Raw genomic sequence first — 27,514 nt, 5'->3', positions numbered from 1 at the left:
GCAAGAAGAAATGTTGAAGAATCCGAAGCCATTTTCTTCAATCTTCATTTTCTACACGCCAAGTTCCACGAAAGAGAAATCCCAGAAACTGAACTGTGAAGATAGCTGGATTTAATACTGATGTTTTGTATAAAATTTAAAACTTAATGAATTCCAGGTTCAAATAATGTCATACAGTAACAAAACTACCAAGTTTGTAAAAGCCTGACGGTAATTTGCACTTTCAAGGCTTGTGTCTGGAACCTGCTCTGACATTTGATGCCCCTAATTAAAAACACAGTTCAAGACACCTCTGTTGTGGATATAATTTAATAATGAAGATCCATCTGACAGTAGAAAAACTATTTTAAATGTATTACCAGTTACAACAGTGTCAACCCCAGATTAGATGGCAGTATATACAAGCTAAAGCATTCCTGAAAATGGTAAATGAACTAGTCAAAATGCACAGTAGCTGAGATTCAAAACATTAATACAAGGCTATTGTTTGTTTACCTTGCCAACACTCCTGAGGGTTAACTCTCTGCTACCTCTGGGTTTACCTCAGGCTCTGATGGCTCACTGTCTAGCTCTGGGACTGGGTTATGTTCTGGGGCGGTCAGTACAGGCTCTAGGACTGGGTTATGTTCTGGGGCGGTCAGTACAGGCTCTAGGACTAGGTTATGTTCTAGGTCGGTCAGTACAGGCTTTGGGGGATTCAGTATGGCCTCCAACTCAGGGTCTTCCTGTACTTCACGGTGGCCGTCAACCCTTAGTCTCTCTGGGTCGTCCAGTACAGGATTCGGGTCGTTCAAAATGGCTTCCAGTTCAGGGTCAGAGGTCAGACCCGTCTCGGAAACAAACTCAGTAGATATGGTGGATGAGACCATGGGATCCTCCTCAATAGGTTCCGGGCCTGCTATTGGTTCAGGATCAGGAAGTGTTGGTTGAGGATCAGCTGTGGTGAGACGGTCCAGCTCAACACTGAGGTCTTCTCCCACCGGAGTCACCTCTCCCTCTTGTCTCCCTCTTGGGAAGAACAAACGCCAGAGGCTCCAGGACTGAACTCACATCGATACAACCCAGACCGCTGTACTGGTGGACTTGAGTTGGAGGGACACCTGGAGCAGAAAAACCATGTTTCACATTATTACTGTGGATGTTCTCTGTCATCTTCTAGTCTTTAGCATCAGTGGTAGATCATGTAAAATACCAACTGATGTGGGGGGGGGGGACAGAGTATTTACCCAGTATGACAGAGAGCTGTGCTGGGGGGGGGACAGAGTATTTACCCAGTATGACAGAGAGCTGTGCTGGGGGGGACAGAGTATTTACCCAGTATGACAGAGAGCTGTGCTGGGGGGGGGACAGAGTATTTACCCAGTATGACAGAGAGCTGTGCTGGGGGGGACAGAGTATTTACCCAGTATGACAGAGAGCTGTGCTGGGGGGGGGACAGAGTATTTACCCAGTATGACAGAGAGCTGTGCTGGGGGGGACAGAGTATTTACCCAGTATGACAGAGAGCTGTGCTGGGGGGGACAGAGTATTTACCCAGTATGACAGAGAGCTGTGCTGGGGGGGGGACAGACAGACAGAGAGCTGTGCTGGGGGGGACAGAGTATTTACCCAGTATGACAGAGAGCTGTGCTGGGGGGGGGGACAGAGTATTTACCCAGTATGACAGAGAGCTGTGCTGGGGGGGGGACAGAGTATTTACCCAGTATGACAGAGAGCTGTGCTGGGGGGGGACAGAGTATTTACCCAGTATGACAGAGAGCTGTGCTGGGGGGGGACAGAGTATTTACCCAGTATGACAGAGAGCTGTGCTGGGGGGGACAGAGTATTTACCCAGTATGACAGAGAGCTGTGCTGGGGGGGGGGGGGACAGAGAGCTATTTACCCAGTATGACAGAGAGCTGTGCTGGGGGGGACAGAGTATTTACCCAGTATGACAGAGAGCTGTGCTGGGGGGGGGAGTACAGAGACAGAGAGCTGTGCTGGGGGGGGGATATTTACCCAGTATGACAGAGAGCTGTGCTGGGGGGGGACAGAGTATTTACCCAGTATGACAGAGAGCTGTGCTGGGGGGGACAGAGTATTTACCCAGTATGACAGAGAGCTGTGCTGGGGGGGACAGAGTATTTACCCAGTATGACAGAGAGCTGTGCTGGGGGGGGGGGACAGAGTATTTACCCAGTATGACAGAGAGCTGTGCTGGGGGGGACAGAGTATTTACCCAGTATGACAGAGAGCTGTGCTGGGGGGGGGACAGAGTATTTACCCAGTATGACAGAGAGCTGTGCTGGGGGGGACAGAGATTTACCCAGTATGACAGAGAGCTGTGCTGGGGGGATATTTACCCAGTATGACAGAGAGCTGTGCTGGGGGGGGACAGAGTATTTACCCAGTATGACAGAGAGCTGTGCTGGGGGGGACAGAGTATTTACCCAGTATGACAGAGAGCTGTGCTGGGGGGGACAGAGTATTTACCCAGTATGACAGAGAGCTGTGCTGGGGGGGACAGAGTATTTACCCAGTATGACAGAGAGCTGTGCTGGGGGGGGACAGAGACAGAGAGCTGTGCTGGGGGGGACAGAGTTTTACCCAGTATGACAGACTGACAGAGTATTTACCCAGTGTGCAGAGAGCTGTGCTGGGGGGGACAGAGTATTTACCCAGTATGACAGAGAGCTGTGCTGGGGGGGACAGAGTATTTACCCAGTATGACAGAGAGCTGTGCTGGGGGGACAGAGTATTTACCCAGTATGACAGAGAGCTGTGCTGGGGGGGACAGAGTATTTACCCAGTATGACAGAGAGCTGTGCTGGGGGGGACAGGAGTATGACAGAGTATTTACCCAGTATGACAGAGAGCTGTGCTGGGGGGACAGAGTATTTACCCAGTATGACAGAGAGCTGTGCTGGGGGGGGGACAGAGTATTTACCCAGTATGACAGAGAGCTGTGCTGGGGGGGACAGAGTATTTACCCAGTATGACAGAGAGCTGTGCTGACAGAGGGGGGGGGGACAGAGTATTTACCCAGTATGACAGAGAGCTGTGCTGGGGGGGGTATGACAGAGTATTTACCCAGTATGACAGAGAGCTGTGCTGGGGGGGGGACAGAGTATTTACCCAGTATGACAGAGAGCTGTGCTGGGGGGGGGACAGAGTATTTACCCAGTATGACAGAGAGCTGTGCTGGGGGGGACAGAGTATTTACCCAGTATGACAGAGAGCTGTGCTGGGGGGGACAGAGTATTTACCCAGTATGACAGAGAGCTGTGCTGGGGGGGACAGAGTATTTACCCAGTATGACAGAGAGCTGTGCTGGGGGGGGAGTATTTACCCAGTATGACAGAGAGCTGTGCTGGGGGGGACAGAGTATTTACCCAGTATGACAGAGAGCTGTGCTGGGGGGGACAGAGTATTTACCCAGTATGACAGAGAGCTGTGCTGGGGGGGACAGAGTATTTACCCAGTATGACAGAGAGCTGTGCTGGGGGGGGGTACAGAGTATTTACCCAGTATGACAGAGAGCTGTGCTGGGGGGGACAGAGTATTTACCCAGTATGACAGAGAGCTGTGCTGGGGGGGACAGAGTATTTACCCAGTATGACAGAGAGCTGTGCTGGGGGGGACAGAGTATTTACCCAGTATGACAGAGAGCTGTGCTGGGGGGGGACAGAGTATTTACCCAGTATGACAGAGAGCTGTGCTGGGGGGGACAGAGTATTTACCCAGTATGACAGAGAGCTGTGCTGGGGGGGGTATGACAGAGAGCTGTGCTGGGGGGGGGACAGAGTATTTACCCAGTATGACAGAGAGCTGTGCTGGGGGGGGGACAGAGTATTTACCCAGTATGACAGAGAGCTGTGCTGGGGGGGGGACAGAGTATTTACCCAGTATGACAGAGAGCTGTGCTGGGGGGGGGACAGAGTATTTACCCAGTATGACAGAGAGCTGTGCTGGGGGACAGAGCTGTGCTGGGGGGGGGGGACAGAGTATTTACCCAGTATGACAGAGAGCTGTGCTGGGGGGGGGACAGAGTATTTACCCAGTATGACAGAGAGCTGTGCTGGGGGGGACAGAGTATTTACCCAGTATGACAGAGAGCTGTGCTGGGGGGGACAGAGTATTTACCCAGTATGACAGAGAGCTGTGCTGGGGGGGACAGAGTATTTACCCAGTATGACAGAGAGCTGACAGCTGGGGGGGGACAGAGTATTTACCCAGTATGACAGAGAGCTGTGCTGGGGGGGGACAGAGTATTTACCCAGTATGACAGAGAGCTGTGCTGGGGGGGGGGACAGAGTATTTACCCAGTATGACAGAGAGCTGTGCTGGGGGGGGTATGACAGACAGAGTATTTACCCAGTATGACAGAGAGCTGTGCTGGGGGGGGGACAGAGTATTTACCCAGTATGACAGAGAGCTGTGCTGGGGGGGAGACAGAGTATGTTACACAGTATGACAGAGAGCTGTGCTGGGGGGACAGAGTTTTACCCAGTATGACAGAGAGCTGTGCTGGGGGGGACAGAGTATTTACCCAGTATGACAGAGAGCTGTGCTGGGGGGGACAGAGTATTTACCCAGTATGACAGAGAGCTGTGCTGGGGGGACAGAGTATTTACCCAGTATGACAGAGAGCTGTGCTGGGGGGGGGACAGAGTATTTACCCAGTATGACAGAGAGCTGTGCTGGGGGGGGACAGAGTATTTACCCAGTATGACAGAGAGCTGTGCTGGGGGGGGACAGAGTATTTACCCAGTATGACAGAGAGCTGTGCTGGGGGGGGAGTATTTACCCAGTATGACAGAGAGCTGTGCTGGGGGGGACAGAGTTTACCCAGTATGACAGAGAGCTGTGCTGGGGGGGGACAGAGTATTTACCCAGTATGACAGAGAGCTGTGCTGGGGGGGGGACAGAGTATTTACCCAGTATGACAGAGAGCTGTGCTGGGGGGGGAGAGTATTTACAGTATGACAGAGAGCTGTGCTGGGGGGGACAGAGTATTTACCCAGTATGACAGAGAGCTGTGCTGGGGGGGACAGAGTGTGCTGGGGGGGATTTACCCAGTATGACAGAGAGCTGTGCTGGGGGGGACAGAGTATTTACCCAGTATGACAGAGAGCTGTGCTGGGGGGAGTATTTACCCAGTATGACAGAGAGCTGTGCTGGGGGGGGGAGAGTATTTACCCAGTATGACAGAGAGCTGTGCTGGGGGGGGACAGAGTATTTACCCAGTATGACAGAGAGCTGTGGGGGGGGACAGAGTATTTACCCAGTATGACAGAGAGCTGTGCTGGGGGGGACAGAGTATTTACCCAGTATGACAGAGAGCTGTGCTGGGGGGGACAGAGTATTTACCCAGTATGACAGAGAGCTGTGCTGGGGGGACAGAGTATTTACCCAGTATGACAGAGAGCTGAGAGTATTTACCCAGTATGACAGAGAGCTGTGCTGGGGGGGGGGACAGAGTATTTACCCAGTATGACAGAGAGCTGTGCTGGGGGGGGGTAGACAGAGAGCTGTGCAGAGTATTTACCCAGTATGACAGAGAGCTGTGCTGGGGGGGGGACAGAGTATTGACAGAGAGCTGTGCCCAGTATGACAGAGAGCTGTGCTGGGGGTCTACCGGGGGACAGAGTATTTACCCAGTATGACAGAGAGCTGTGCTGGGGGGGGACAGAGTATTTACCCAGTATGACAGAGAGCTGTGCTGGGGGGGGGACAGAGTATTTACCCAGTATGACAGAGAGCTGTGCTGGGGGGGACAGAGTATTTACCCAGTATGACAGAGAGCTGTGCTGGGGGGGACAGAGTATTTACCCAGTATGACAGAGAGCTGTGCTGGGGGGGACAGAGTATTTACCCAGTATGACAGAGAGCTGTGCTGGGGGGGGACAGAGTATTTACCCAGTATGACAGAGAGCTGTGCTGGGGGGGGAGAGCTGTGCTGGGGAGGGGACAGAGTATTTACCCAGTATGACAGAGAGCTGTGCTGGGGGGGGGGGGAGGAGAGTATTTACCCAGTATGACAGAGAGCTGTGCTGGGGAGTATTTACCCAGTATGACAGAGAGCTGTGCTGGGGGGACAGAGTATTTACCCAGTATGACAGAGAGCTGTGCTGGGGGGGACAGAGTATTTACCCAGTATGACAGAGAGCTGTGCTGGGGGGGGACAGAGTATTTACCCAGTATGACAGAGAGCTGTGCTGGGGGGGGGGACAGAGTATTTACCCAGTATGACAGAGAGCTGTGCTGGGGGGGGGGACAGAGTATTTACCCAGTATGACAGAGAGCTGTGCTGGGGGGGACAGAGTATTTACCCAGTATGACAGAGAGCTGTGCTGGGGGGGGGACAGAGTATTTACCCAGTATGACAGAGAGCTGTGCTGGGGGGGACAGAGTATTTACCCAGTATGACAGAGAGCTGTGCTGGGGGGGGACAGAGTAGAGAGGGCTGGGGGGGGGACAGAGTTTTACCCAGTATGACAGAGAGCTGTGCTGGGGGGGGACAGAGTTTACCCAGTATGACAGAGAGCTGTGCTGGGGGGGGACAGAGTATTTACCCAGTATGACAGAGAGCTGTGCTGGGGGGGGGACAGAGTATTTACCCAGTATGACAGAGAGCTGTGCTGGGGGGACAGAGTATTTACCCAGTATGACAGAGAGCTGTGCTGGGGGGGGACAGAGTATTTACCCAGTATGACAGAGAGCTGTGCTGGGGGGGACAGAGTATTTACCCAGTATGACAGAGAGCTGTGCTGGGGGGGGACAGAGTATTTACCCAGTATGACAGAGAGCTGTGCTGGGGGGGGGACAGAGTATTTACCCAGTATGACAGAGAGCTGTGCTGGGGGGGGGCAGAGTATTTACCCAGTATGACAGAGAGCTGTGCGGGGGAACAGGACCTGTAGACAACGGTTGAGGAACGGAACCAGGTCCTCAGCAAAGGAGCAGCAGAAGAGTTGGACAAACAGCTCCTTCTCTCGGGCGCTGAAGAGCCGTCTCTTCAGCCCGGTGGAACGCCACGATCAACTTGGTGACCTGGGGAGGAGAGAGGAAATCGGTTCAACAAGAGTCTTGAGTCTGAGGGAGTGTGACTTGATCCAATCAGGGTAACTTCTACCATGGTCACCGACACAGTGGCTACCGCGTCTAGAGAGAGCGTCCCGTCTACCGAGAGCGTCTACCGCGTCTAGAGATAGCGTCCGTCTACCGCGTCTAGAGAGAGCGTCCCGTCTACCGCGTCTAGAGAGAGCGCCCGTCTACCGCGTCTAGAGAGAGCGCCCGTCTAGAGAGAGCCGCGTCTAGAGAGAGCGCCCGTCTACCGCGTCTAGAGAGAGCGCCCCGTCTACCGCGTCTAGAGAGCGCGCCCGTCTACCGCGTCTAGAGAGCGCCCGTCTACCGCGTCTAGAGAGAGCGCCCGTCTACCGCGTCTAGAGAGAGCGCCCGTCTACCGCGTCTAGAGAGAGCGCCCTAGAGAGCGTCTACCGCGTCTAGAGAGAGCGCCCGTCTAGAGAGCGGCAGCGTCTAGAGAGAGCGCCCGTCTACCGCGTTTTCAGCGTCTAGAGAGAGCGCCCGTCTACCGCGTCTAGCGTCTACCGAGAGAGAGCGCCCCGTCTACCGCGTCTAGAGAGAGCGCCCCGTCTACCGCGTCTAGAGAGAGCGCCCCGTCTACCGCGTCTAGAGAGAGCGCCCCGTCTACCGCGTCTAGAGAGAGCGCCCCGTCTACCGCGTCTAGAGAGTTCATCCCGTCTAGAGAGAGCATCGCGTCTAGAGAGAGCATCGCGTCTACCGCGTCTAGAGAGAGCGTCCCGTCTACCGCGTCTAGAGAGAGAGCGTCCCGTCTACCGCGTCTAGAGAGAGCGTCCGTCTACCGCGTCTAGAGAGAGCGTCCCGTCTACCGTCTAGAGAGAGCGTCCCGTCTACCGCGTCTAGAGAGAGCGTCCCGTCTACCGCGTCTAGAGAGAGCGTCCCCTACCGTCTACGTCCCGTCTACCGCGTCTAGAGAGAGCGTCCCGTCTACCGCGTCTAGAGAGAGCGTCCCGTCTACCGCGTCTAGAGAGAGCGTCCGTCTACCGCGTCTAGAGAGCGCGTCCCGTCTAGAGAGAGCGTCCCGTCTACCGTCTGAGAGAGCGCCCGCGTCTAGAGAGCGCGTCCCGTCTACCGCGTCTAGAGAGCATGGGACAGCCTAGACATGTCATTATGGTAACTGTAGCAGAGACAGACAGGCGTTCGTTACCTTTACCAGGGCATCCTCCAGGTACTTGGTCACCTGCTGGGCCAGACCGAGGGGACAACAGAGCCTGAGGTCGTTGAAGGCCGTCAGGACGTTGTTGAGGAAGCAGGCCAGAGGGGGGAAGTCCAGCAGAGCCATGGGGGGCTGGAGGGTACCTGGCTGGGTACTGGGGGCTGGAGGGTACCTGGCATGGAGCCCCCACCCAGCATCGAGGGGAGAGAGATCAGAGTGTACAGGTTCATGTCCTCCTGGAACCTGTCTATGGCTTCCTCTACAGCTTTACGGAAGGTATCGGCCGCCACGCGCTGGAACATCGGGCCAGCTGGCCGCGGAAGTCTGCCCCAACGCGGCTGAAGGACAGGCCGAAATACATGCACTGTCCCAGCAGGGAGTCCAGGCGTCCGCCCACCCCCTCTGGAGGTCTCGGTCCAGGGTCACCAGGAACTCAGACACCTGCTGCACCACCCAGCCGTGGAAGATGGCCGCCTCGTTCACCGCCTGGCCGTGAACACCTTTCAACACAGACAACACCGTACATCATCACAAGGCTGCCCCTCGTTCAACACCGTACATCACAATGCTGCCCCCTCATTCAACACCGTACATCACAAGGCTGCCCCCTCGTTCACCACCATACACACAAGGCTGCCCCCTCGTTCAACACCGTACATCACAAGGCTGCCCCCTCGTTCAACACCGTACATCACAAGGCTGCCCCCTCGTTCAACACCGTACATCACAAGGCTGCCCCTCCTTCAACACCGCACATCACACAAGGCTGCCCCCTCGTTCAACACCGTACATCACAAGGCTGCCCCCTCGTTCAACACCGTACATCACAAGGCTGCCCCCTCGTTCAACACCGTACATCACAAGGCTGCCCCCTCGTTCAACACCGTACATCACAAGGCTGCCCCCTCGTTCAACACCGTACATCACAAGGCTGCCCCTCGTTCACCACCGTACATCACAAGGCTGCCCCCTCGTTCACCACCGTACATCACAAGGCTGCCCCCTCGTTCAACACCGTACATCACAAGTCAAGTCTGCCCCTCGACAACACCGTAAATCACAAGGCTTCACCACCGTACATCACAAGGCTGCCCCCTCGTTCAACACCGTACATCACAAGGCTGCCCCTCGTTCAACACCGTACATCACAAGGCTGCCCCCTCGTTCAACACCGTACATCACAAGGCTGCCCCCTCGTTCAACACCGTACATCACAAGGCTGCCCCCTCGTTCAACACCGTACATCACAAGGCTGCCCCCTCCTTCAACACCGTACATCACAAGGCTGCCCCCTCCTTCAACACCGTACATCACAAGGCTGCCCCGCTCAACACCAAACATCCTTCAACACCGTACATCACAAGGCTGCCCCTCGTTCAACACCGTACATCACAAGGCTGCCCCCTCGTTCAACACCGTACATCACAAGGCTGCCCCCTCCTTCAACACCGTACATCACAAGGCTGCCCCCTGCTCAACACCGGCTGCCCCCCCTTCAACACCGTACATCACAAGGCTGCCCCCTCGTTCAACACCGTACATCACAAGGCTGCCCCCTCGTTCAACACCTTACATCACAAGGCTGCCCCCTCGTTCAACACCATACATCACAAGGCTGCCCCCTCGTTCAACACCGTACATCACAAGGCTGCCCCCTCGTTCAACACCGCACATCACAAGGCTGCCCCCTCGTTCAACACCGTACATCACAAGGCTGCCCCCTCGTTCAACACCGCACATCACAAGGCTGCCCCCTCGTTCAACACCGTACATCACAAGGCTGCCCCCTCGTTCAACACCATACATCACAAGGCTGCCCCCTCGTTCAACACCGTACATCACAAGGCTGCCCCCTCGTTCAACACCGTACATCACAAGGCTGCCCCCTCGTTCAACACCGTACATACCCTAAGGAACATTTTGACAATCACCGTATGGTTAGTGAGAAAGTCCCTATTGGAACTGTACGGTCCCTTACTAGACGTCCGAAAACATTTGTAAAATTCGGGGACGGCGTCGGGCCGAGCGGCAGGGCCAGACCTACCGGGAAGTCATCAAATGAACTTTGTCGGACATTCGGTTTTCGTTTAATAAAATAAACAAATTTTGGCCCATTTTTGCGCTATGCGGAAGATCCCACAAGAGGGCATAAGCAATCATATTGCTATTGGACAAAACATCCCGAATCACGACGTGCCATATCTCGAAAACTGAAAATATTTCGAAGCCGAAACTTGGTGAGCGTAGGTTTGGCATTATGGGAAGATGGCCCCGAACAAGATGGCGTCTAGGCCTCAACGGTTTTTGAGTTATGGCCATATTTCTGGGATTAAAGGTCCAAAATGAAAATAGAGAAAAGATTTTTTCACTTCACGTCAAAGTCAAGGAGCCTCCGGTGTCAATAAAAAAATTTAAAAAAAATCGGCCATTTATCTATCGTCATTTAAGAGAAATCGTACGATGACCAGATCGTGATGTTCAGATATAGGTGTTTTTTTTTTCAACGGTTACAGATCCAGTTGCAGGGTGTTCATACGAATATTTTTTAAATGTGCTGCGGAGCTCTGCGACATTTCTGTGATTTTCTATGATTTTCTGAAATAACACACACTCACTAAACCCTCCGTAAATAACTCAGTTCTTAACGTAAAGACTTAAAACTCAGGATTCTGTAAAGGCATACCCCAATGAGGATATGAGTTTATTTATAGCTTCCTGTGCCAACCGGAAGTGCCATAATTGGTGTCTCAGGGGCTGTTTGGAAGGGTTAAAAAACTCAGATCTGTCTAAAACTTCATATGTGTGATTAGTCAACCCCCATGAACTGTAAATCAGTCATTTTTCCCAACAGATGTCAAAGAAAAGCTCTCACACACACACACAGCAAGGATGGAGTGACAAAGCGTGGTGTTTAAAGACACAGAGAGCAGGCAATGGCATAAACATAATCCCAAGGCCGTGCCGAGTCCAACGAGGTGCCCCGCTTGACCGTAGCTCACTCGGTCTGAGTGCAGCGACCATGAGAAAAATAGGCCCACAATGAAGCCTGCACCACAATGTCATTTGATTTTGGGTGACAGCGGCGGAACCGTTAGGTTTAGAAGGACAATTCAAACACAGGACTGTTCCTAAGGTCCTCCCGATCTGTGCAAGCCTAACCTTGACCGTGTGGCATTAACCTTTCACAGTTAAAAGAAGGTGTTTACATAAAAACAGTGTGCATTGACTTCTCTCCCCATAGGAATACATTGCCTGCTCCCCTAAATACAACCTGGAGTCTATATGGGTTATGAATGCTGTATGAACCTGTCTTCTATGACATTCCATCAGACCACTATGAGGTCTACCTGTGTCGATTCTAAGCTTCCTGGAGCAACCGGAAGTGGTTAAATTGACCCAAAAGGTATTTGGATGTACATCACCTCGAAAGGTGAAAAGGCCTCTGCATTATTCAACCCTGTGTAGATCAGTCAATTCTCAACTTAAAGACTTAAAACTCAGGATTCCGTAGGTTTCTATGTCAGTCAAGACATGTGTGTATTTATAGCTTCCTGTGCCAACCGGAAGTGCCATAATTGGTGTCTCAGGGGCTGTTTTGAAGGGTTAAAAAAATCAGATCTGTCCAAAACTTCATATGTGTGATTAGGCAACCCCATGAACTGTAAATCAGTCATTTTTCCCATAAAAATTCAAAGGAAAAATAAATCACACAGATACACAACTTGGATGGAGGGACGTATTGGGGTGTGTAGAGACTGACAGTGCCTCCAATAGTTAGCTTTGTTCGAGCTAAAAAAGAACCGTCAGACCTAGAGTTCCGAAACTTTAGAATCCTGTTCTAGACCTCAGGTAGATAGTGCGTGGTGAGTTACGGCGCTCTAGGAGGTTCTCGGACCGAGAAACAGCGTCGAACATTTGCAATGACTTCAATTCATTTTGACCATTACGAAAATGGCGACATTTAGAAATGTCCCAGAGACACAAGACTAGGTGCATTGTGACCGTCTCGGCCCATAGAGACAGAACCCAACATCTCGGTCCGATAGCTCATTCAAGGACCCCGTAGCAAGGCATGGAAAAAAGTGGATTTTCAGCACCAATTAGGCTTTTACTCGGACACCAAATGACCTATCGAGCCGAAACTCGGGATTCGGGGTCGCCTCACATAGGACTACACATAATGTCCGAACTGGCCCCGCAGCTAGAAAGTAACTATGTGTTTTATGGTTTTTTAATGTTTTGTACCGAAGGCCTTGTGAATTTTGGGCCAGCTCTGAAGTATGTTATACTTGGCTCCTAAATGAGTTGGGAAAAGTGGGTTTGGTGTCAATTTGTATCAGTTTGGTGTCAGAATGATATCAAATTGACTGATGGACGGTGACTTGCAGGTGACTCTTGTCCATTAGCAATATGTTTAAGCGGTGAGGTACCATCACCAAAAGCGACATTCTGAAATCAACCCAAACGAGCGATGGAGAGGTACCAGAATCACTGCCCAGCCATCCCTATGTCATTGGGCCAGTCAATTTGGCATTCCTGCATGATTTTTATGGCATGACAAATTGGTGTTGGTGACTGCCCAGTTAACCATATGGCAAAAGCACAGTGACTTTGAAAGAGTGAGAAAACATTACCAAATGGACATTCTGAAATCAACCCTAATGAGCGATGGAGAGGTACCAGAATCACTGCCGAGCCATCCCGAGTTCATCGGGCCAGTCAATTTGGCATTCCTGCACGAATTTTCAGTGACTTTGCAAAAGTAAGGAACATTTGCAATATGTTTTAACAGTGAGGTACCATCACCAAAAGCGACATTCTGAAATCAACTCAAACGAGCGATGGAGAGGTACCAGAATCACTGCCCAGCCATCCCGAGGTCATCGGGCCAGTCAATTTGGCATTCCTTCATGATTTTTATGGCATGACAAATTGGTGATGGTGACTGCCCAGTTAACCATATGGCAAATGCACAGTGACTTTGCAAAAGTGAGAAAAAATTACCAAATGGACATTCTGAAATCAACACAATAAATGGCATCACCATAGTGTCCAGACTGTGCCGAGTCCAACGAGGCACCCCGCTTGACCGTAGCTCGCTCGGTCTGAGCGCAGCGACCATGAGAAAAATAGGCCCAATATGAAGCCTGCACCAGTACGTCATTTGATTTTGGGTGACAGCGGCGGAACCGTTAGGTTTAGAAAGACAATTCAACCACAGGAATGTTCCTAAGGTCCTCCTGATCTGTCCAAGCCTATCCTTGACCGTGTGACATTAACCCTTCACAGTCAAAAGAAGGTGTTTACATAAAAACAGTGTTCATTGACTTCTCTCCCCATAGGAATACATTGGCTGCTCCACTAAATACAACCTGGAGTCTATATGGGTTATGAATGCTGTATGAACCTGTCTTTGGTACCAGTCCATCAGGCCACTATAAGGTCTACCTGTGTCGATTCTAAGCTTCCTGGACCAACCGGAAGTGGTTCAAATCGCCCTAAAAGTGTATACCCATACACTGCCTGCAATTTGATGGACATAGTGCATTGAACCCTGTGTAAATCAGTCAGTTTTCATGGTAAAGACTTAAAACTCAGGATTCTCTAATGGAATACCCCAATGAGGATGTATGTTGAGTTACAGCTTCCTGTGCCAACCGGAAGTGCCATAATTGGTGTCTCATGGGCTGTTTGGAGGGTTAAAAATATCAGATCTTTCCAAAACTTCATATATATGATTAGGCAACCCCCATGAACTGTAAATCAGTCATTTTTCCCATAAAAATTCAAAGGAAAACTAAATCACACAGATACACAACATGGATGGAGGGACGTATCATTGGGGTGCGTAGAGACTGACAGTGCCTCCAATAGTTAGCTTTGAATGATATCAAATTGACTGATGGACGGTGACTTGCAGGTGACTCTTGTCCATTAGCAATATGTTTAAGCGGTGAGGTACCATCACCAAAAGCGACATTCTGAAATCAACCCTAACGAACGATGGAGAGGTACCAGTATCACTGCCCAGCCATCCCGAGGTCATCGGGCCAGTCAATTTGGCATTCCTGCATGATTTTTATAGCATGACAAATTGGTGATGGTGAATGCCCAGTTAACCATATGGCAAATGCACAGTGACTTTGCAAAAGTGAGACAACATTTGCAATATGTTTTAACAGTGAGGTACCATCACCAAAAGCGACATTCTGAAATCAACTCAAACGAGCGATGGAGAGGTACCAGTATCACTGCCCAGCCATCCCGAGTTCATCGGTTCAGTCATTTCGGCATTCCTGCATGATTTTTATAGCATGACAAATTGGTAATGGTGACTGCCCAGTTAACCATATGGCAAATGCACAGTGACTTTGCAAAAGTGAGAAAACATAAACAAATGGACATGATGAAATCAACACCACGAGTGATTGAAAGGAACAACAATCACTGCCCGGCCATCCCGAGTTCATCAGGCCAGTCAATTTTGCATTTCTGAAGGATTTTTGAGCATGTCAAACTTCTTATGACATTTGGCCCCCACAAAACATATGCCTTATGCACAAGCAAAAAAAAAAAACATTATGATAATAAAATATGACTAAAGTATGTTGATACAGTTCTTATACCTGTGTAACTGACACAAAATTCGAAAAATTTTCGAAAAACGGTCCAGAAAGCACTTTTTTAGGGGTGTGTGAAGTTTATGAAATTTAATAATTTTTGACTTTTGACTTCTGACTTCCTATGAAATCATATTGCAGATGGACAAAACATATGCAATAATGCGCAAGTAAAAAAATGTAAAAAATTATGATAATAAAATTGGACAAAAGTATTTTCATACAGTTCTTATACATGTGTAATTGACAAAAAAAGCGAAAGAATTTCGAAAAACGGTCCAGAAAGCACTTTTTTAAGGGGTGATAAGTTTTTTTCAAAAAATCAATTTTTTCAAAATTTGGCTTTTGGATGTTGACTTGGAGTCCAATATCAATATGAAAAACCATGGTGGAGCGCAAACGCCACCTGTTGGATTTTTGAAGTGTTACAACTGGCAATAGCCATATGGCATTTGAAGTAAACTTTGCATGAATCAACGCCGCTTTGGGTGGTATTGGCCAATGTGTACATGGTTTGTCCTATGCCAATAATTTGCCATTCATTTTTGTCCACTACGGGGGTGAATTCCCTTACATCACAAGGCTGCCCCCTCATTCAACACCGTACATCACAAGGCTGCCCCCTCGTTCAACACCGTACATCACAAGGCTGCCCCCTCGTTCAACACCGTACATCACAAGGCTGCCCCCTCGTTCACCACCATACATCACAAGGCTGCCCCCTCGTTCAACACCGTACATCACAAGGCTGCCCCCTCCTTCAACACCGTACATCACAAGGCTGCCCCTCCTTCAACACCATACATCACAAGGCGTTCAACACCGTACATCACAAGGCTGCCCCCTCGTTCAACACCGTACATCACAAGGCTGCCCCCTCGTTCAACACCGTACATCACAAGGCTGCCCCCTCGTTCAACACCGTACATCACAAGGCTGCCCCTCGTTCACCACCGTACATCACAAGGCTGCCCCCTCGTTCACCACCGTACATCACAAGGCTGCCCCTCGTTCAACACCGTACATCACAAGTCTGCCCCCTCGTTCACCACCGTACATCACAAGGCTGCCCCCTCGTTCAACACCGTACATCACAAGGCTGCCCCCTCGTTCTACACCATACATCACAAGGCTGCCCCCTCCTTCAACACCGTACATCACAAGGCTGCCCCCTCGTTCAACACCGTACATCACAAGGCTGCCCCTCGTTCAACACCGTACATCACAAGGCTGCCCTCCTTCAACACCATACATCACAAGGCTGCCCCCTCGTTCAACACCGTACATCACAAGGCTGCCCCCTCGTTCAACACCGTACATCACAAGGCTGCCCCCCTCGTTCAACACCGTACATCACAAGGCTGCCCCCTCGTTCAACACCGTACATCACAAGGCTGCCCAGCCAGTGACCTCACACTTCAGTTGGACTATTGACCTGTCTGTACCAAACCCACAGTACTGACTGGCTTTTCCAGAACACATATGGACATATTAAACACATCTTCAGATCGTTCTCGTTGTGTTTAATCTTCATATGTATGTAAATGGTATCAAATAATTCAGCCTTAAATGAAATAAAGCACTGTGTCACCGGGAGCCAGCAGGGGTCCTCGTCAGAGAAGATGGCTCTGTACTGGGTGATGATGTCAAACAGATGTACCTGGAACAGAGGAAGACAAGTGTCAGAGAATTAAAGGCCTGTTTCCTGGGTCCTTCACTCCACTGCTAGATAACCGGGGTCAGGCTACACACGCGACAGGCCTCGATGGTCTTGGTGATGTGGCAGTAAGGGTCCTCATCAGGGACAGTGGACAGGATGGAATGGAGCCAGCTGCCCCGCGCCTGCAGGAACTTCACCCGTAGCTCCGCCTCCGTGAACACGTCCATCCTGCGCAGGTAGCCAATCACACGCAGGCACACAGGAAGCTGGGAGTTGCTGCGAAGCTGTTGCAACAGCTGGTTCAGCATGAGCTGAGCCGACTGACGCACCTCGTGGACGATGCCCTGAAGAAGAGAGACAGGCCACGTTACAGTAGAGGTCAGGGAATCACACTCTGTTACAGTAGAGGTCAGGGAATCACACTCTGTTACACTAGAGGTCAGGGAATCACACTCTGTTACACTAGAGGTCAGGGAATCACACTGTTACAGTCCAGGTCAGGGAATCACACTCTGTTACAGTAGAGGTCAGGGAATCACACTCTGTTACAGTAGAGGTCAGGGAATCACACTCTGTTACAGTCCAGGTCAGGGAATCACACTCTGTTACAGTAGAGGTCAGGGAATCACACTCTGTTACAGCAGAGGTCAGGGAATCACACTGTTACAGTCCAGGTCAGGGAATCACACTCTGTTACAGTAGAGGTCAGGGAATCACACTCTGTTACAGTCCAGGTCAGGGAATCACACTCTGTTACGGTAGAGGTCAGGGAATCACACTCTGTTACGGTAGAGGTCAGGGAATCACACTCTGTTACAGTCCAGGTCAGGGAATCACACTCTGTTACGGTAGAGGTCAGGGAATCACACTCTGTTACGGTAGAGGTCAGGGAATCACACTCTGTTACAGTCCAGGTCAGGGAATCACACTCTGTTACGGTAGAGGTCAGGGAATCACACTCTGTTACGGTAGAGGTCAGGGAATCACACTCTGTTACAGTAGAGGTCAGGGAATCACACTCTGTTAGAGTAGAGGTCAGGGAATCACACTCTGTTAGAGGTCAGGGAATCACACTCTGTTAGAGGTCAGGGAATCACACTATGTTACAGTAGAGATCAGGGAATCACACTCTGTTACAGTAGAGGTCAGGGAATCACACTCTGTTACAGCAGAGGTCAGGGAATCACACTCTGTTACAGTCCAGGTCAGGGAATCACACTCTGTTACAGTCCAGGTCAGGGAATCACACTCTGTTACAGTAGAGGTCAGGGAATCACACTCTGTTACAGTCCAGGTCAGGGAATCACACTCTGTTACAGTAGAGGTCAGGGAATCACACTCTGTTACAGTCTTAAGACGAGGTATTTCTAGATCTACCACAGTTTGTCAGACTGTGTTGACAAAATGAATATAATAAGGAAGTGGTGCGATCTGTAACTCCTAGCTGTGTAAACAGGAAGTGGTACGATCTGTAACTCCTAGCTGTGTAAGCAGGAAGTGGTACGATCTGTAACTCCTAGCTGTGTAAGCAGGAAGTGGTACGATCTGTAACTCCCAGCTGTGTAAACAGGAAGTGGTACGATCTGTACCTCCCGGCTGTGTAAACAGGAAGTGGTACGATCTGTAACTCCCAGCTGTGGAAACAGGAAGTGGTACGATCTGTAACTCCCAGCTGTGTAAAACAGGAAGTGGTACGATCTGTACCTCCCGGCTGTGTAAAACAGGAAGTGGTACGATCTGTACCTCCCGGCTGTGTAAACAGGAAGTGGTACGATCTGTACCTCCCGGCTGTGTAAACAGGAAGTGGTACGATCTGTACCTCCCGGCTGTGTAAACAGGAAGTGGTACGATCTGTACCTCCCGGCTGTGTAAACAGGAAGTGGTACGATCTGTAACTCCCCGCTGTGTAAACAGGAAGTGGTACGATCTGTAACTCCCAGCTGTGTAAACAGGAAGTGGTACGATCTGTAACTCCCAGCTGTGTAAACAGGAAGTGGTACGATCTGTAACTCCCAGCTGTGTAAACAGGAAGTGGTACGATCTGTACCTCCCTGCTGTGTAAACAGGAAGTGGTACGATCTGTACCTCCCAGCTGTGTAAACAGGAAGTGGTAGTTGGTAGCATTAATACCTGGATGACAGGGAGAGACGAGTGCTTCTTCTCCAGTCTCTTGACGTACGCTGCCAGCTCCAGAGCCTCCTCGTAGTAACCATTCCGGACGCAGGTGTCCATCAGCTGAGGGATCTCTAAGATCTCCAGGATCTCTGTGTGACGGTTCAGAGTCAGGCTGTTCATCCGCCGGCTCGCCCCGATGTCCTCCGCCTCCTTCACAAAACCCCTAAAGGAGAGGATAGGCATGAGCCCAACAGGTTCTTCATCATGTCAACAGTTCATAACAGTATTATAACAGATCATGGAACAGTAACATTCAATGAGATCCAGTGTGTTTGTCCTAGACAGACGTGAGCCCGGTACCAGTGTGTTTGTCCTAGACAGACGTGAGCCCGGTACCAGTGTGTTTGTCCTAGACAGACGTGAGCCCGGTACCAGTGTGTTTGTTCTAGACAGACGTGAGCCCGGTACCAGTGTGTTTGTCCTAGATAGACGTGAGCCCGGTACCAGTGTGTTTGTTCTAGACAGACGTGAGCCCGGTACCAGTGTGTTTGTCCTAGACAGACGTGAGCCCGGTACCAGTGTGTTTGTCCTAGACAGACGTGAGCCCGGTACCAGTGTGTTTGTCCTAGACAGACGTGAGCCCGGTACCAGTGTGTCTGTTCTAGACAGACGTGAGCCCGGTACCAGTGTGTTTGTCCTAGACAGACGTGAGCCCGGTACCAGTGTGTTTGTTCTAGACAGACGTGAGCCCGGTACCAGTGTGTCTGTTCTAGACAGACGTGAGCCCGGTACCAGTGTGTTTGTTCTAGATAGACGTGAGCCCGGTACCAGTGTGTTTGTCCTAGATAGACGTGAGCCCGGTACCAGTGTGTTTGTCCTAGACAGACGTGAGCCCGGTACCAGTGTGTTTGTCCTAGACAGACGTGAGCCCGGTACCAGTGTGTTTGTTCTAGACAGACGTGAGCCCGGTACCAGTGTGTTTGTTCTAGACAGACGTGAGCCCGGTACCAGTGTGTTTGTTCTAGACAGACGTGAGCCCGGTACCAGTGTGTTTGTCCTAGACAGACGTGAGCCCGGTACCAGTGTGTTTGTTCTAGACAGACGTGAGCCCGGTACCAGTGTGTTTGTCCTAGACAGACGTGAGCCCGGTACCAGTGTGTTTGTCCTAGACAGGCGTGAGCCCGGTACCAGTGTGTTTGTCCTAGATAGACGTGAGCCCGGTACCAGTGTGTTTGTCCTAGACAGACGTGAGCCCGGTACCAGTGTGTTTGTCCTAGACAGACGTGAGCCCGGTACCAGTGTGTTTGTCCTAGACAGGCGTGAGCCCGGTACCAGTGTGTTTGTCCTAGATAGACGTGAGCCCGGTACCAGTGTGTTTGTCCTAGACAGACGTGAGCCCGGTACCAGTGTGTTTGTCCTAGACAGACGTGAGCCCGGTACCAGTGTGTTTGTCCTAGATAGACGTGAGCCCGGTACCAGTGTGTTTGTCCTAGACAGACGTGAGCCCGGTACCAGTGTGTTTGTCCTAGACAGACGTGAGCCCGGTACCAGTGTGTTTGTTCTAGACAGACGTGAGCCCGGTACCAGTGTGTTTGTTCTAGACAGACGTGAGCCCGGTACCAGTGTGTTTGTTCTAGACAGACGTGAGCCCGGTACCAGTGTGTTTGTTCTAGACAGACGTGAGCCCGGTACCAGTGTGTTTGTCCTAGACAGACGTGAGCCCGGTACCAGTGTGTTTGTCCTAGATAGACGTGAGCCCGGTACCAGTGTGTTTGTCCTAGACAGACGTGAGCCCGGTACCAGTGTGTTTGTCCTAGACAGACGTGAGCCCGGTACCAGTGTGTCTGTTCTAGACAGACGTGAGCCCGGTACCAGTGTGTTTGTTCTAGACAGACGTGAGCCCGGTACCAGTGTGTTTGTTCTAGACAGACGTGAGCCCGGTACCAGTGTGTTTGTTCTAGACAGACGTGAGCCCGGTACCAGTGTGTTTGTTTTAGACAGACGTGAGCCCGGTACCAGTGTGTTTGTTCTAGACAGACGTGAGCCCGGTACCAGTGTGTTTGTTCTAGACAGACGTGAGCCCGGTACCAGTGTGTTTGTTCTAGACAGACGTGAGCCCGGTACCAGTGTGTTTGTTCTAGACAGACGTGAGCCCGGTACCAGTGTGTTTGTTCTAGACAGACGTGAGCCCGGTACCAGTGTGTTTGTTTTAGACAGACGTGAGCCTTGATATATATATTAAAAAAAAAACGAGACATTATCTCCCATTTGTTTTAGACTAACATTTAGTTTTCAACAGAGATTTGTTTAAACCTTGTCGCAGGCCTTATGGGATGAGACAGGCAGCTTTTCTCAGCCAGTTGAAATAATGAATCAGGATCATGTTTATGGATATAACGTTATACAAAGAACTATCAATAGAAAATAGGTCAAACAAAATTTGGTTCATCTCGTTTTCAGTCTTTCCAGCTTCAGTTTGAGGTGATTGTGTTAGATGTGTTGTTGACTAGCTCCTCTGAACAACAGTGTCCTGACCAGAGAACGTATTTTCTATGTCAGGTGAAATCACGCCTCATTAGATCATTATTATGGATAACAGATGAAACAAATGCAGCTACTTTGTTGTTATTCTGGCCGCGAATTGGCCGATAGAATGAACGACCAGCCAGCTGGGTCACAACCCGAGATGTGTCGGGACTTTATATTGTGGAAGGATGAAATAGTATAAATAAATCCATTAAAATACAGTTTTCTGAAAATATGATTTGAATATGTTGTATAGAAGTGCTAATGCCCACGAAACCGGTGTTTGGGGGATATGTTGGCACGATTTGCCAGTTTTGTGCCGAAAATCTCCCCCCTGCCATAATCCCCCATTTGAGCGTTGGACTAGTAACCGGAAGGTTGCAAGTTCAAACCCCCGAGCTGACAAGGTACACTTCTGTCGTTCTGCCCCTGAACGGGCAGTTAACCCACTGTTCCTAGGCCGTCATTGAAAATAAGAAGTTGTTCTTAACTGACTTGCCTAGTTAAATAAAGGTAAAAAATACATTTTAAAAATCACGTAAATGCCATGTCAAAACGACAGAGAGTAATTGTCTCTTTACCACAAACCTGCATTTTTCCCCGAAGCTGGGCAACTTGTCGAGGAGTTTGGAAACACTGCTTTCCACACGGCCAAAGTCGCGGTAAATCTCCTCGGTGCAGTCCGCGGTGCGGATGAACGTCTTGTAGTTGGAGAAGGCGAGCTCCCGGGTCTGCTGCAGTATCTGCGCCCTCTCCTCCGCCAGCCGCTCCGGTTCACGGTTTAATTTCTCCACGCCATACGAACTGAGCTCGGACAAGTAGGCTGCGAAGTCGGGGTTGTCTCTCCAGTTGTCTGGAAAGCTGTCTTTAAATATTGAAGCCAGAATACTCTCATCTTCCACGTCCACAGCTGTCATATTGGAAAGCTGTCACTTCAACACTTCATCTGAATGTTAGTCTTACCTACTCCTATTTCCAGCCTTTACACGGGAGTACCGAAACAGCTCGTTAAAATACAATGTGAGCGTCTGATGTCTTTTAAATGGCAATTTAGCTAAAATTCTAGTCGCTCGTCAACGCAAGAGCACAACATCAACAGGCGCATGATTTTGACGTCACTGTTACATCCACTTCCGTTTTCCTGCACATGAATTTCCGCTCACTATCCCCACGCTGTAGCGTTTATCAAGCTTCATTCAGTGGGCACAATATTGTAAGGAAATTAGCGAATCCTTCAACAAAATGAGGCCTTTAACAGACGACGAGACAAAAACGATGTTTGAGAAACTCTCCAAATAGTGAGTATTGACATGTGATCTTGAAAGACGAGGTTGACGTTATTTTGAAACTGTTATGTGCTGTTCAGACTCGCTCCATGCTTGATCAACCAAACTCGCGTAGTTTTGCCTGCTAGTTAGTGCACAGGGTTGATAAACACAAGTCTATATCCAGTCTCTTTGGTGCTATGCTCATGATGACAGTCTTTAACCTGCACTAGTTATGCTTCTCAGCAAGCTGGCTAATACGTAGTCTGTGTAGCTGACACGTGATTTGAAATAGTCTGAAATTATCTGAATCTACATTGACAATGTGTGACACCTCCCTCTTGTCTGTCCGCAGCATTGGTGAGAACATCAAACACCTGGTGGATCGACCCGATGGGACATATTGCTTCAGACTTCACAATGACCGTGTATATTACATCAGGTAAACGACGCTACAGAGCTGCTGTTATTGTTAAATTTTACCTAATGGATATTGTAAAGCAGGTTACTTCACGATCATCTCTTTGGGTAGTTAAGATATTGTCTTATTTCCACTTTTTTTTTGTATCAGTGAGACAATTCTGAAGTTGGCTACCAACATCTCCCGTGATAAGTTGGTGTCGGTGGGCACCTGCTTTGGGAAGTTCACCAAGACCATTAAGTTCCGCCTGCACATCACAGCACTGGATTTTCTGGCACCATATGCCAAGGTAAACAAGAAGCAGGAAGTGGAGGCCCCCTGACCTCTCACATGTCACTATGTATAATGATAACCACAGTCATGTTTGTGTAGATATTGTAACATTTTTAAACATGTCACTAGGCAAGTCAGATAAGAACAAATTGTTATTTACTGCCTACTGGGGAACATTGGCTTAATTGTCTTGTTCAGGGGCAGAACAACAGATTTTTTTTTACCTTGTAAGTCTGGGGATTCGATCCAGCAACCTTTCGGTTACTGGCCCAATGCTCTAACCAGTAGGCTACCTGCCGCCCCTAAATGACTCTGACGACAGGCAGGTGAGACGAGAGGTTTAGTTCGATAATCATATTTGCGTAAGCTTTAAAATGAACATGAATATCTCTCTCACCAGACAGGATCTCAGTTCAGACATTGGTAGTCCTGTAATAACAGAGCTATGGTCTGAGTAACTGAACCCTCTGTGTGTCCAGTTCAAGGTGTGGGTTAAGCCTGGGCAGGAGCAGTCCTTCCTCTATGGGAACCATGTGTTGAAGTCTGGTCTGGGGAGGATCACAGAGAACACCAACCAATACCAGGGTGTGGTGGTGTATTCCATGGCAGACGTACCGCTGGTGAGTTGGCCCTCCCCCTTCACACACTGTCCATTATCCAATCACTTCAGTCAACATAGCCCTCCCCCTTCACATACTGTCCATTATCCAATCACTTCAGTCAACATATAGCCCTCCCTCCAGTCATTATCCAATCACTTCAGTCAACATACAGCCCTCCCTCCAGTCATTATCCAATCACTTAAGTCAACATATAGCCCTCCCTCCAGTCATTATCCAATCACTTCAGTCAACATACAGCCCTCCCTTCAGTCATTATCCAATCAATTCAGTCAACACGGGGCAGCTTTCCCAGAGGTTAACTCGTCAGACTAATGGAGAGTCTCCATTGAAAATGCTTTTTGGTCCAGGACTAGACTTAATCTGTGGTAAACCGACCCATGTTGTCAGTTCTACACAGCATCTCTGTTGGATAGTGATCGCTTGACAACCTTTCAGACAAGCTAATATACCCTACATTATTCATCTCATATGCATACGTATATACTGTACTATATATCATCTACTGCATCCTTATGTAGTACATGTATCACTAGCCACTTTAACTATGCCACTTTGTTTACATACTCATCTCATATGTATATACCGTACTCGATACCATCTACTGTATCTTGCCTATGCTGCTCTGTACCATCACTCATTCATATATCCTTATGTACATATTCTTTATCCCCTTACACTGTGTATAAGACAGTAGTTTAGGAATTGTTAGTTAGATTACTTGTTGGTTATTACTGCATTGTCGGAACTAGAAGCACAAGCATTTCGCTACACTCGCATTAACATCTGCTAACCATGTGTATGTGACAAATTTGATATCTAAAGCACCAGTAACCATAGTAACTCCTAGGTAACCGTAAGGGAAGTGCAGGGGTTGAACCCAACTGAACACACCCCTCTGGTCTTCCTGCAGGGTTTTGGAGTGGCAGCCAAGTCCACCCAGGAGTGCAGGAGAGTGGACCCCATGTCCATCGTTGTGTTCCACCAGGCAGACATCGGAGAGTTCATCAGGTCTGAGGACACGCTTACATAAGGAGTCATCAAACTGGACTATCAATTATCTCCTCGGGGACCACCCTACAACCTGGACTATCAATTATCTCCTCGAGGACCACCCTACAACCTGGACTATCAATTATCTCCTCGGGGACCACCCTAGAGGGTTGGGAGGTACAGCTATGTGACTGATGGTCCCTGAGAGGTTTGGGGAGACCCTGGTCTTCAGGATATGATTGTGTATTTCCCTCTAATTACCAAGGGGCCAGTGACTGTCTGGAGTTTCATCAAGCTGTCAGCGACCAACATCCGTCACTATGGCTGAGTGACTTATTAATCTACCCAACATCCCTGTCACTATGGCTGAGTGATTTATTAATCTACCCAACATCCCTGTCACTATGGCTGAGTGATTTATATTAATCTACCCAACATCCCTGTCACTATGGCTGAGTGATTTATTAATCTACCCAACATCCCCGTCACTATGGCTGAGTGACTTACAGTCAGCTACCCAACATCCCCGTCACTATGGCTGAGTGACTTACAGTCAGCTACCCAACATCCCTGTCACTATGGCTGAGTGATTTACATCTAACCCAACATCCCTGTCACTATGGCTGAGTGATTTATTAATCTACCCAACATCCCTGTCACTATGGCTGAGTGACTTACAGTCAGCTACCCAACATCCCCGTCACTATGGCTGAGTGATTTATATTAATCTACCCAACATCCCTGTCACTATGGCTGAGTGATTTATTAATCTACCCAACATCCCCGTCACTATGGCTGAGTGACTTACAGTCAGCTACCCAACATCCCCGTCACTATGGCTGAGTGACTTACAGTCAGCTACCCAACATCCCTGTCACTGGCTGAGTGATTTATTAATCTACCCAACATCCCTGTCACTGGCTGAGTGATTTATTGAATCTACCCAACATCCCTGTCACTGGCTGAGTGATTTATTAATCTACCCAACATCCCTGTCACTGGCTGAGTGACTTAGTCAGCTACCCAACATCCCTGTCACTGGCTGAGTGACTTAGTCAGCTACCAACATCCCTGTCACTGGCTGAGTGACTTAGTCAGCTACCAACATCCCTGTCACTATGGCTGAGTGATTTACAGTCAGCTACCAACATCCCTGTCACTATGGCTGAGTGATTTATATTAATCTACCCAACATCCCTGTCACTATGGCTGAGTGATTTATATTAATCAACCCAACATCCTTGTCACTATGGCTGAGTGATTTACATTAATCTACCCAACATCCCTGTCACTATGGCTGAGTGATTTATATTCAGCTACCCAACATCCCTGTCACTATGGCTGAGTGATTTACAGTCAGCTACCCAACATCCCTGTCACTATGGCTGAGTGATTTATATTAATCTACCCAACATCCCTGTCACTATGGCTGAGTGATTTATATTCAGCTACCCAACATCCCTGTCACTATGGCTGAGTGATTTACAGTCAGCTACCCAACATCCCTGTCACTATGGCTGAGTGATTTATTAATCTACCCAACATCCCTGTCACTATGGCTGAGTGATTTATTAATCTACCCAACATCCTTGTCACTATGGCTGAGTGATTTACATTAATCTACCCAACATCCCTGTCACTATGGCTGAGTGATTTATATTCAGCTACCCAACATCCCTGTCACTATGGCTGAGTGATTTATTAATCTACCCAACATCCCTGTAACTATGGCTGAGTGATTTACAGTCAGCTACCCAACATCCCTGTCACTATGGCTGAGTGATTTACAGTCAGCTACCCAACATCCCTGTCACTATGGCTGAGTGATTTATATTAATCTACCCAACATCCCTGTCACTATGGCTGAGTGATTTATATTAATCTACCCAACATCCCTGTCACTATGGCTGAGTGATTTATTAATCTACCCAACATCCTTGTCACTATGGCTGAGTGATTTATATTAATCTACCCAACATCCCTGTCACTATGGCTGAGTGATTTAGTCAGCTACCCAACATCCCTGTCACTATGGCTGAGTGATTTATATTAATCTACCCAACATCCCTGTCACTATGGCTGAGTGATTTAGTCAGCTACCCAACATCCCTGTCACTATGGCTGAGTGATTTAGTCAGCTACCCAACATCCCTGTCACTATGGCTGAGTGATTTAGTCAGCTACCCAACATCCCTGTCACTATGAATGTAAATCACTCAGCCAATCTAAATAAATGTTTTTGTAAGTTGAATATTTGAGGTTTTATGCAGTATTCATAATCTGTATGGTTCTCTGGTTTAGGCGATTTGCATAAATATGATTATGCAGTTAATTCCATCAGCATAACATTAAAACTGTTTTGATACACTGAGATGTCTTTGTTTTTTCCTCCTGAATGAATGTTGGATCTGTTACTAACACTTCAGTATAGCATGTATTTCCTGTGGCTATTACACACTGCTCTGTCCTGTGAACTCACTGCTGGAAGCCAGTCCTGTGGTAAACGTCAGGCCAGTCAGTAGAAGAGAAGTCTTTATTTTACCAAGAAAGACAAGTGATAAAATAAAATACCTCTATAAACATGTCTAAAAAAAAATGTCCGAATCAACATTTATCTTGGTCCAAAGGCCCTCCGACCTCCTGTCCTCATTGTGGAAAGAAAACGTCTCACAACTGGATAATGTCTTGCGTAGCTCCGAGGCCCTCCAGTGTTCGAATTCGTTACTGCACCCCGTAGCAAAGGTAAACGAAAAATATAATTTCTTATTGGACAAGTGAGACG

At 49.2% G+C, this 27,514-nt stretch overlaps 1 protein-coding gene and 1 pseudogene across 1 annotated transcript; one reads left to right on the top strand and one right to left on the bottom strand.

Moving 5' to 3' along the window:
- Positions 1-293: 293 nt before the first annotated feature.
- On the bottom strand, positions 294-22,268 carry LOC135554668 (conserved oligomeric Golgi complex subunit 8-like; annotated as a pseudogene).
- Positions 22,269-22,298: 30 nt separating this feature from the next.
- LOC135554662 (60S ribosome subunit biogenesis protein NIP7 homolog) lies at positions 22,299-27,105 on the top strand. Its single transcript, XM_064987075.1, has 5 exons — positions 22,299-22,458; positions 22,781-22,867; positions 22,997-23,135; positions 23,599-23,739; positions 24,653-27,105. Exons 1-5 carry the CDS (start codon positions 22,403-22,405, stop codon positions 24,770-24,772), a joined length of 543 nt encoding a protein of 180 aa, XP_064843147.1. The 5' UTR covers positions 22,299-22,402; the 3' UTR covers positions 24,773-27,105.
- Positions 27,106-27,514: the final 409 nt, after the last annotated feature.

This window comes from Oncorhynchus masou, chromosome 2 (genome assembly GCF_036934945.1).
Source record: "Oncorhynchus masou masou isolate Uvic2021 chromosome 2, UVic_Omas_1.1, whole genome shotgun sequence".
Classification (NCBI taxonomy): Eukaryota; Metazoa; Chordata; class Actinopteri; order Salmoniformes; family Salmonidae; genus Oncorhynchus; species Oncorhynchus masou.
Note: the sequence above shows the minus strand (reverse complement) of the source record. Positions and strands in the feature narration are given on the sequence as shown.

Bases quoted from the DNA above. Each gene is read 5' to 3' on its own strand.
- LOC135554662 (XM_064987075.1), top strand. From the start codon at position 22,403: ATGAGGCCTTTAACAGACGACGAGACAAAAACGATGTTTGAGAAACTC. The intron at 22,459-22,780 runs GTGAGTATTGAC...GTCTGTCCGCAG, and splicing joins TTTGAGAAACTCTCCAAATA to CATTGGTGAGAACATCAAAC. The intron at 23,740-24,652 runs GTGAGTTGGCCC...GTCTTCCTGCAG, and splicing joins CCATGGCAGACGTACCGCTG to GGTTTTGGAGTGGCAGCCAA.